The sequence below is a fragment of the Crotalus tigris genome, unplaced genomic scaffold, assembly GCF_016545835.1.
Source record: "Crotalus tigris isolate CLP2741 ecotype Arizona unplaced genomic scaffold, ASM1654583v1 scf7180000019007.31208882:3723066, whole genome shotgun sequence".
Classification (NCBI taxonomy): domain Eukaryota; kingdom Metazoa; phylum Chordata; class Lepidosauria; order Squamata; family Viperidae; genus Crotalus; species Crotalus tigris.
In genome coordinates this window covers 2,782,501-2,794,133 of record NW_024097321.1, presented here as the reverse complement: position 1 = coordinate 2,794,133, position 11,633 = coordinate 2,782,501, and the positions used below count along the sequence as shown (strand labels likewise).

The 11,633-nt window shown below is 39.1% G+C and overlaps 1 protein-coding gene across 5 annotated transcripts in view; it reads left to right on the top strand.

Annotated features, from left to right (window-relative positions):
- Positions 1-487: 487 nt before the first annotated feature.
- The window catches only part of RSPH3 (radial spoke head 3), a 23,467-nt gene continuing 12,321 nt past the window's right edge, over positions 488-11,633 (top strand). For 4 of the 5 annotated variants that reach the window (XM_039358310.1, XM_039358311.1, XM_039358312.1 and 1 more), the window contains exons 1-6: positions 488-703; positions 1,841-1,925; positions 4,814-4,955; positions 6,219-6,364; positions 7,115-7,318; positions 8,365-8,527. In XM_039358310.1, the coding sequence (XP_039214244.1) occupies positions 579-703; positions 1,841-1,925; positions 4,814-4,955; positions 6,219-6,364; positions 7,115-7,318; positions 8,365-8,527 (865 nt within the window). In that variant the 5' untranslated portion in view covers positions 488-578. The remainder of the gene's footprint in view (positions 704-1,840; positions 1,926-4,813; positions 4,956-6,218; positions 6,365-7,114; positions 7,319-8,364; positions 8,528-11,633) is intronic. The other variant, XM_039358313.1, reaches the window with a different exon arrangement.

Below are 11,633 nucleotides of genomic sequence, written 5' to 3'. Positions count from 1 at the left end.
AAGTAGAATATCTGAAGGTTTTGAAAGACAAAAGGAAGGTGGAGAGGACAAGAATCATACTACTGCTACCACCACCACATCATCTTATGAGGTGCTGGGAATATTATCCGATATTGTCCTCCTACTTGGGAAAAATTCTACCAAGTATGGACACTTTCTCAACTGGCTCCCCTTCCACTATCACGATCGGGTCATTGTCCAATTCTCTGCTATCTCTGCATGAAATATGATTTTTCTATTCCTGGAAGCTTAGTTTAGATGCAAGTCATAATTCCTTGGTGCTACACAAGACATGATGTGAATTCCACAAGCACTGCAACCTGACTAAGTCAAGTGAAATCCTTTCAGAATGGAATATCTCCTGGCTCTTTTTATGCCGGAAAATGTATATATTGGGAACATTCAAACAATTCCAGTGAATCAACCCAACTCCCTGATCTGGGATCAGTTTACCTTGGCAACTGTTGTTAGGATGGAATTCCTCATCGCATAACAATAGTAGGCGGGGTGGATTGTTCCACAATGTGCCACTAAGGCTTTGTAGTCTCTCTTGGAACCCATGGTAGCCTAGACCCAGCATGACCTCAGTGGTTCTCAACCAGGAGGATGCAAGAGTATCTACAGAAACCTACAGCTACAGCAGCCATCCCCGAGTGCTACCCAACAGAAAGCGGTACCAAGAACATTACATAAACAATGTGCAGTGAGTAATGACACTTAACTTTACAGTTTTGACTCAACATCTAACCCCATTACAAATCTGACTCAGCCTGACCAATCTTATATTCTTTCTCTTTTCCCCCCTCTTGCCAATTGGCAAGTGCTCTTGACTGTATATAAAATTATCAGATCCTTTCCTTTTATTGCAGTGGTTCTCAACCTTTCTAATGCCGTGACCCCGTAATACAGTTCCCCATGTTGTGGTGACCCCCAACCACTTATACATCACCGGTGCCAGGGGCGTGGCCAAAGAAAAGGGGAAAAAATGGCGGACAGCCTTGTTTGGCGACCCCCATGAAATGGTCATTCGACCCCAAATGGGGTCCCGACCCACAGGTTGAGAACCACTGTTTTATTGGAATGCTTCTTTCAGATAACAGCAGCACTATACACTGGATAATTTTCTTTATGTCTTTATGTCTTTCTTACTATTGAGAAAAAAAACTATCATTTGGGACAGTGCACTGCAAACAGAAGAAAGGACAATGGGTTCTATTGACCTAGCTCTTATTCATGTCATGTTTAACGACTGTATCCTGTTGTGCATTACAGGTGAGCACATCCTTGAAAGGGAATGTGTCTGTGCCTTTTCTGCTGCTAGCAAGACGAATTTGTAAACCACAGTCATAAACCACACTGCTCAGAGTGTGCAAAGTTACTCAATCATTCTATTGAGTTGTGCCAGTATAATCTTTTTATTTGGAAGCAAAATACCAAGTGAAACACCACCATCACTAAAACCCAAAGTTACAATTTGTTTCCATAGGAGGTACCAAAGCTTGGTTTAGAGCAGCTGCTTCGCAAGCAGAAGATCCCCAAATCACTCTTCCACCTCTGTTTTTCTGGAAATATCAGGCACAATAGCCAGATGTGGGGAAAGCTGACAACTGAGATCAGGAAGACATACAGTCAAAGTAGGCAATCTAAAACTGAATGGATACAAAGCTCATCTATAATCTACATTTTAAAATGACTCCAGTTTCATAAAACAATTAGCAATATCCCACTGCTCTATTTATGGGATCAAATGTCTATATTTTTGTTGTCTCTTTCATAAATCCCTGATTGGCAGTATTTTTGAGACATTGCTATAATCCCTTCTTAATTTTATGAATTACAGAGAAGGGCCAATTAACTACGGGAACCTCATGTATGATCGTAGAGTGGTTCGAGGAAACACATATGCTATGCAGTTGTTATCCTGGGTAGGTTCCCTTTCTTATAAATATTTTTACCTCTCTTAATTATGGGAAGGCTGGAATGTTATTGGTGAAATATACTTATTTATGAGGGTGTAGTGATACCTAATTCACATGTGCTACTCAGTGAATGATGTTCATGCATAGATTTATCACTGAAGAAATACATTTCCATCCTCAAGTATCCAGCTTTCTTAGAGACCTAGAAACAAATATCCAGAAAAAAATATTTAAATATAATCATTATAATAATATCAAAATTATCTAGAAACAAATAAATATCCGACTTTCTAGATACCTAGAAACAAATAAAATTATAATCAGTATCCAACATGGGTTCGTCAAAAGCAGATCATGCCAAACAAATCTTATTTCATTCTTCGACAAAGTGACTAAATTAGTAGATCAGCGAAATGCCATGGACATAATATACTTAGACTACAGTAAGGCATTTGACACAATAGACAACAACCTACTTCTTGGTAAGATAAGAAAAATGTGGGATAGACAGCATCATCACCAGATGGATTTGTAACTGGCTGACAAGCCATATTCAATGTGTAGTTCTCAACGGAAGTACATCCACATGGAGGGAAGTAAGTAGTGGGGTACCCAAGGTTCAGTTTTAGGCCCAGTACTTTTCAATATCTTCATAAATGATCTATAAAAGCACACTGTAGGAAATAGCCTTCATGATCATATGGCTAGCAAAGTCATGATTTTAGAAAAGAAATCAAAATTGGATAGCTAATGGAAAGTTTATGCAATGGATTATTATAGTTAGGACATTTGTGTTGCAAAATATCTCTTCAGATGATAGTGCTCAGCTGACTTGTCTGAGCAACTCTAAGAAAAGTCAGGTTTGTTAGTGAGAATCTCAGTATACTATACTGAGAAGTTGCAAAATATTCCAGAAATTGGTAATGGCAAATTACTGTCATAATACTGCCCAAAATATCCTGCATGGTTGTGTTCAAAGGTTCTCCATAAGGACTAAAGTTGAGAAACAACCTTTTCATACTACACAGAACCACTGTGTAAAGTTGGAATATATCTCCCAACTCCAGGTGAGGAATGTCCATTGATTCAAAAGCAGGTAGGAGGAAAAGACTAGAATTTGAAAGCTGAGGCAGACATATGTATATAGGGCTTGATCTCTTTCTCTCTCTCTCTCTCTCTGTCTCTCTCTCTCTCTCTCTCTCTCTCTCTCTCTCTCTCTCTCTCTCTCTCTCTCTCTGTGTGTGTGTGTTGTGTTTGTGTGTGTGTGTGTGTGTGTGTGCGTGCACGCGCGCACGTGCGTGCTATATATGTTCTACTTTATCTGCAATAAAGCAACTTAACTAGCAATGTCATACAATGTCATGTATTAGATGTAGGAGTCAGCAATTCATGAATTATAAGTCAAATGCAGATTGCCAGGAGAAGGGACTTTAATTCTGAAATAAATGTCCATTTATGCTCGAAATATCTGTCATGATAATAATCCTAACATAACCAGTACATGAAATATCCTAAAGCTCTTGTCCTATCAATTCTCAGGATTCATGGGTCTTCTTGGTACTTGTGAGTAGACATGGCTAAGACAGTTAATGAAGGAACACGAACATGAAAATTGTATTAATATGCAAAGCATCCATCCTGTTTTAGTCCAATCAATGTAATGTGTGATGAGGCCTTCTAACATTGTCCTTGATGCCAAGGAATACTATGATATTCATAGATATTCAACCCCTGGTCCGTGGACTGATACCGGGCCGTGGCATGCCAGCAACCAGTCCACACAAACAAGCGAAGCCCTATCTGTGGGATGCAGGCAGCACACAAAACCATGCAGTCTCCGGTCCGCGGAAAAACCTTTCACCACAGAACCAGTCCCTGGTGCCCAAAAGGTTGGGGGCCTCTGTTCTAGAAAGTCATTCCATTCCTGAGGACTGAGAGAAGAGTGTAGTATCTGATAGATTGGATATTTGAGGATGCATGAATGAAGCAAATTAAAAACCTTATCAGGCCTTATCTCCCCTGACTTTTTCTGGACATCACTAGTTTTCTGTAAATATGGGATATAGTTTGAAGATGATTGTATTTCAGTCTCAAAGGCCTTATTTACTCCAGAATAACTCCCAAAGAATTCTGCAAGGTTTAATTCTTTACAGACATGCTTTACACTGTGTGTCCCGTTGCTCTCCACACAGTTTGAAAAGGCTTAGTTTTCTTTGCTTATTCTATTAGTCATCTGTGACTCGTTGTTCCTCTCCCATCTGTGGAAGAGCAGCTGCCCAGCACCGTTGCTTTGCTTGGGAAAAGCACAGAGGACAGTATTGCCTGCTAAATGTCAGCAAGAGAGTCTGAATGAAGGGCCAGTTTTGGTTGAGCACAGATTGGACTTTGAGTAATTATCAACTGAGGAATCAGGCTAGGATAGTTCAGAGATGTGTGTGATGATCCTAGCATTCTATAGGTAAACAAATTAGTTCTATATTGCATTTTGTGCTATTGTATTGGACAACATTTGTGTAAACTGCTTTTCTTTTGATTTCATACACAAAAGAGGGAGATAACAACAAGAGAGTAAAGAATAAAATGATACTATCAGCAGCTTGAAGAGTTTCTTGGGGACTAGACTATAAGGTTTTCAGTCTCCAATGAGAGTCAGTGTGATGTAGTTGGATTAGGAGCAAGGAGATCAAGATTCAGGTCCACTCTCAGCCCTGGGAGGCTTTAACACTCTTTAACTCAACCCAACCTACCTCTGAGGGTTGTGGTTATGGGAAAGATAGGAGATGGGAGCATGGTGTATGCCCCCAGGATCTCTTGAATGAAAAGCCAGCTATACGTAAGAAAATAAGAAAGAACACCATGTAAAATAGCAGAGAATTCTTCTCCTTTCTCTCCAGAGCCCAGAACCTGCTCCTGCTGAAATCAAGAAGCGATATGAAACTCACAAGAAAATGCTTGAACAGAAGGAAAGAAAGAAAGAGAATGAGATCCATGCACCCAAAATTCAGGATATTGAAAATCGCAGTGATGTGCAGACAGGTAAAGCACCAGACAGCATCAAGCAATTATCAAATGGCTTTTAGATCTGAGACAAAGGATAATCTGTTGGGCCCAAATACCCACCCAAGTGATGGACCATCAAGGACTTTTCCTTTTTCTTTTCAACTTTCCTTTTTTTCCTTCCATTTTATACTTTCGTGTTTTTCTCATGACATTATAAAAAGAGCATGTTGCTAGGGCATACGTTGTCACACATCCCATTCTAACACTTGCAGGAGCCATCTGGTTTAAAGTTTTTGTCTTTCCTATTAGCATTCTCTGCACTGTACATACTGCATATCATTTTCAAGATGACATCCTAAACCAGTGATGGCAAACCTTTTAGAGTCCGAATGCCCAAACTGTAACCCAAAACCCACTTATGCATTGTCAAGTGCCGGATGGCTGTGGCCCATTGGGTGGGCGTGGTTGCAGTGGTAACGACAGACTGGGTGGGACTAAAAAGTTCAATCAATCAATTCCAACTTTGCAGGATCTTTTTTTTCCCTGTGAGAAGTTGAAATTGAACCTTTTTTTTTTTTTTGCACATGGTGGTGGAGGCCTAAAGCAAAAAGGTTTTATAAAACCCAGCTGAAGGCCTAGGACTAGGGCGACAGCGTGCATGCCCACAGAGAGGGATCTGAGTATCGCCTCTGGCACCCGTGCCATAGGTTTGCCACCACTGTCCTAAACATATTCACTATAGCACGGGTGTCAAACTCACCACATCACGTGACGTGTCGTGACATATCATGACTTTTTTTGTATTGCCGGAGCTGGGGTGGGCATGGCCTCTGCATGATGCAACTGGCTTGCAGGTCAGCAGTTTGACACTCCTGCACTATTGGATACATTCAATACAAAGCATTATTTGTTCTTGTTTTTTTATTATTATTATTAACAATCATGGTAATAGCTTCAGTACTTGCTTTTTAATGAACAGCAAATCACCTTACAGCAGTACTGCCAATACTGTACTTATATTGTCATATATTCTGAGCAAGAAGGATGTCCTAAAGATGGATATTCACAAGAGGGAAGAAATTTAAAAAAAAAATCTAGCTAGTGACCATGACTGTGCGATCAAGGCCATCTTTTTTTGTTTTGTTTTAGTGCCATCCACAAGTACACCTGCATAAAGTAAAATAAAAAAGAAATCTATATTTTTTTCAGTGATTTTTTTCGGGCTATTTTAGGAACCACAGGTAGAGCCTAGGAACATGAAGTCTTTCTAGACAGACTTCCATGTGTTTTATTTTTCAGAATTGTACCTGGAAGAGATTTTAGATCGCATTATTGAAGTTGACATGGAGTGTCAAACAGATGCTTTTATAAAAAGGCTACCCAGCCCAGTGTTCATCCCACAGAAGACTGGGGTTGATGTATCAACACAAATTGAAGAAGGAGAGGTACCGACAATATTTCAGTACTATTCTAAATAATCCAAGAGATAATGCCAAAAACATCTTTAAAAACTTCTAATTTTAGAAGCTTTAGAAGTTAAAACATTTTATAATACTCTGTTCTTTCAAGCATACTAAAATTCAATACCTTATGGGGACTGTGAAACACCACATCAGATATTCTGAACCCCACTTCTATTTTTTTTTTCAACTGAGGTGCTTGCAAGAAAATAGGAGTCAGCTAATTTGGAGGGGGCAGTGATGTGCCCATAAAGACCTGTCTCTAAGGTCCTAACAATCATTCAGTAAAGCAAGGAAAGCAACATGTGACATAATATGATCGAGAGGTATCTAGCAGATGCTCCAGAAAAATCATTGTTGCACCTGCTTCCTAGCAACATTTGCTGTATTTACATTCTCAGCATGTTTAAAGCATCTGAGTATGCTCAGATACAATGACTGAAGGGCAGCTCGCCCTAATTGTGCCCACACTCATGCTAGAATTGGTTGCACAGATGACGTTACCTAGTTTGGGTAATGGAACATCTGCAAGGAAACAATCAAGCTCAGAGAGCACCCAAGGACCCTTCATTTCAACCCTGAATTACAAATATTCTCCTTTATAAGAATGATTGTCTCCTTTTGACAGATGAAAGGCTTGTCTATGACCCGATCAGAAGAATATATTTTTTTGTTTCCTGTCATGGATTGGAATGATACTGAACAGCATTCATTCGCTTCTTTTTTAACCCTCAGCTCTTTAACTTTGACATTGAAGTTAAACCAATGCTTCAGGTGTTGGTAGGGAAAACCTTGGAGCAAGCTTTGCTTGAAGTCATGGAAGAAGAGGATCTTAGCAATCTTCGGGCACACCAATATGCCTATCAGGAACTGCGCAATGCAGAGTTAGCTGAAGTGCAACGCCTCGAAGAAAAGGAGCGGCGACACAGAGAGGAGAAGGTAGAACTGCTGTAGAAACCATTACTTAGTGGTTTGCTTTGATGCTTATATATTTTGCTATAGCATTTTTTCAGACAAGGAATTGAGGCTGAGTGGTATCTTGTCCTTTGCCTTGAGCATCAAACTGTCTTCATCCCACCCTAAAAATTAGTGGCTTTTACGTACTTAGTTTCAAATCAGTCAAGTTCTCAGTGACTTGAAGTTACAAATTATTTAAATTAGATATGATCTCAAAAAGACAGCTTCTTTTATAGCAAGTAAAGTAAGACAAACTGATACTGTTAAATACAAATATGAGGATCAAGGTGTATAAATACATCACATAACAGAATAACAGAGTTAGAAGAGATCTTGGAGGTCTTCTAGTCCAACCCCCTATAACATTTCAGACAAGTGGCTGTCCAGTCTCTTCTTAAAAACTTCCAGTGTTGGAGTATCCACAATTTCTGAAGGCAAGTCGTTCCACTGATTCATTGTTCTAACTGTCAAGAAATTTCTCTTCATTTCTTAGTTGGTTCTCTCCTTGATTAGTTTCCATCCAGTGCCTTTTGTCCTGCCTTCAGGGTAAAAAGTACATTTTTACTGCTTTATCCATACAGCATATTCTTAATATATGCCAAGAACCTGGCAAACAGTGTTGCTGATATTCACTTGGAATTTAATTCCAACTAGACAGATTGGGTCGAGGTGACAGAAGTATAATTGGTTACCTGGAAGGAATTTGGTCCTGCAGCTCCTGAGAAAGTAGACAGGTTCCTTGGGATAGGTAACCCAGCTATATATTTGTTAGACTCTTGCTTTTCTTGACTTGTGAAAGCAGTCTGAGAAATGACTTGTAACTGGATCCATATAAATGTTAACAAGACAATCATAATACAACAATTGCTTTCAACAGAAGGTAATTATTACTGTTTTTTTTCTGGAATCAATGAATTGTTCAATATTTACAGATAATGGGGAAGGGGGAAAGCCCGCATGTTTTATATATTATGTAAAAAATATCTGTACAAAAAAGTCACATGGAAAAAATTGATGATTATTTAAAGGAACATCGTATGGCAAAGGAGTACGAAATACAAGTAAAGGGAGCAATGGTGTCTCAGAAAGCGGCATCCCGGGCATTTGCTTTGCAATATCTGGCAGATCTGATTCCTTCAGTCTTTTTTAGCCTTCGGAATAAAGGATTTTTCTATGATGAAGTACAAAATGGTAAGTGTCATTTGTACTGAAAATAATTTTTTTAAATCCATATCAGTAATCCCTTAAATCATCCCATGTGATAACACTTGGCCCCAAAATATGCCAAGCCCAAATGTGTAGCATATTTAAAAAGGCTTGGCTAGGACAGTATTTCTCTTGTTCAAGTGTTGCTTCATTTTTTTTTCTTATTTTACATTTTAAAAAATTCTCAAGGTGGCTAATAAGATTGTACCTGGTGTTTGCTTGATAAGTTCAGATATGACTGCCTTTTAATATCTTGGGCAGAGTTTTTTGTTTAAAAAAATCAATCCTGATAAACTCTATAATATGGATGAGATTAAAAGAAACCCCCCTACAGTAAGAATTAATGAGTAGCTTAAACTGGCAAGTAATATAATTACGTAAGAACTTTGCCGGTTAAGCTCTATTGAGAAAGCAGAAGTGTCTTAAGCTGATACTTAGAGGACACTAAAAACAGCAGGAGCCAGAGTTCCCTATGAAAGCAGCTTTAAACTCCATTAATCATTTTGCCTAATCTCCGGAGAAGGATAATCCGTACAGTACTACAGCCTCGGTCATTTATTTTTAAGCAGCAAGCAGGTTCAGATGGTTAAAATATTTATATTACTTGATCCAAAACCATTATTTATTATTATTATTATTTATTATTATTATTATTATTATTATTATTATTATTATTATTATTATTATTATTATTATTATTATTATTATTATTATGGACAGTGGTATTTGGCTAGACTGCCATAGAGAAAATCTATCTATGTGGTTATTAGGAGTCACAAACAACTTGATGGCACATAATTAGCAGTGATATTTAGACAATGTTGACTAAGTATTATTTTAAAGGCAATTAACCATTAAAAATAAAAGGTTTGTATCAATATTAACTGTGATTTCTGAAATATTCATTTGATAAGCGCAAGGTTACTTGATTTAAAGATGAGTGTGGCATCAATAAACCACAAACATTTATTATATGCTAAAGCTTTCTGTCTTAAATGTAATAGCTAATCCTAAAGCCTCCACATATTGTTGCTTTTGCATGTTAAATAAGGGAAAGGAAAGAAGAAGAAAACAACCAAAAAGCTATTGGTTTCCCAAAACATTAAGAGAGGAATCACAAACTCTCTGAGACAAGATGGATATACAAAATATCCTAGGCCAAGCAGGGGGGGAGCAGGATCTGGCAAGAGAACTGGATTATCTGTTAAAGCAAGGACTTCAAAGTTTCCAGACTGTGATACCTGTTTAAAAAAAAAAAAAAGTAATAATACTCGGGAACCCCTGATTGAGAGTCAAAGAAAAAGCTATGTTTTTTAACCATTAGTTTCTTATGGAATTCTATCAAAAGTTCCATACAGAACCCCATGTTAGTTCCATAGAGGATACTCTTGAGTTCCACAGGACATATTTCAAAAACCATGTTTTGTGAATCAGTACTAGGCTTAACTCTTCTTTCAGAGTAAGAGTGCTTAGTATTTTATAGTTAGAAATATTTTCTGAATGCAAGGACTATGCTGATAAATACAAAAACCCACAGTGATTCTGAACCTATTTTTAAAATATTATGTATTAAGTAGCTGCTCTATTAAACTTTTAATCCAAGTCAGTTCTCTGGATAGATCGAAAGTTACTTAAAACATTAAATTCTTCTAATTATTTATTGTTTAAAAAAAGATAGTACATATGCAAAAGGAAATAAAGAAATAGCACAGCATAGTTAGCTAATCCTAGAAAAGTTCTTATGTATTTGGGAAGAATGTTATGGAACAGAATGGATATGTCACCCAGTAATTACATCCAGGGTCATGCTATATTTCATTTTTCTTACTTTGCTTCACATATAAAATCATCTAGCTTATGTACAAAAAAATGCCAACCTGATAAATAGTGATCTTATTTATTATAATTTCTAAAGAGACAGACATTGTACTTTAGCACAGGGCTTTTCAACCAGTGGTTATGCGTACCACCGGTGGTACTGTCATGGTTCTGATAGATGAAACCCTTCAAAAGAACTTCAAGGCATTGTTTACCTTAAAGAAACTTTTTATTCGGGAAACAAAGTATCGGCACTACATAGTTGAACCCAAAAACTAAATTCCCTTCCCCCAATACAAAGTAACAAAGTGCAATTCCCACCCCCAATAAACTGTCAAAAATCACATTTCCCAATTAGCTTAAAGCACAGGCTTTCCCCTTAGATACACAGCCTGCCAAAACGTTGTCAACTTGTCCTTGGGTTCCCACCACAGCATTATGTTATGGCTAGCTGAGCTTACATTCCAATCCCCCCTTCTCTTTGCTGCACCTAATTTCTAAAGTAAGGAAAAGCATGTTAAAGGAATAGAGAAAATGGCTGCATTTTCATCAGTTGTCAAAGCGGAAACATCCAATGTTAGCAGCATTGACAGGTACATTGGCACCTGGCAAGTGGTACGCAGCCGTGCCCAGCCAAGGATAGTGGGGGAGAGAACAAGACAAAGTGGCGCAGTGCAGGACTTGCCATGAGAGAGTCCTCAGGAGTTGCAGGGCGGCTGGGGCGAGGCAAAGGCCCCAGAATCAGCACTTCCAGCTCACCCGGAAGAGAAAGGAGGAGGGGGGACAAGACAAGAGAGGCTATAAAAGGAGGCAGTTTGGGCGTGAGAAGGAGAGAAAAAAAAGACGCAGCCTTGGGAAGAGGAATCAGCTGGAGCTGCACGGAAGGGGGAAAAAAGGAGGAGGGAGGGGAGAGATGAGAAGAGATCAAACAGGCCAGCAGGGAGCCGATCTACAACTTCTGTGGCAGCCATCTGTGCCAGGTGTGCACACAGGTGGCAGTGACAAAAAGGCAAGAAATGCAGCGGGGGAGGGGGTCACCCTCCAAGAGGAATGAAGAAAGGCAGCATCGGCTGGAGGTGAGGCACGGAGGGAGGGAGGGAGGGAGGGAGGTAGGAAGGAAGGAGATAGCAATGAGAAAGAGGGAGATAGAGAGCAGGAGGGAGGGAGGGAAACGGAAAGGAAGAATGTGTTGGAAGGAAAAACTGGGGGCTTGCTTTCCAGCTGGGAGGCCGGGAGGGAGGGAAACAGGAAGGAAGAGAGGAGGTAGGGTGAT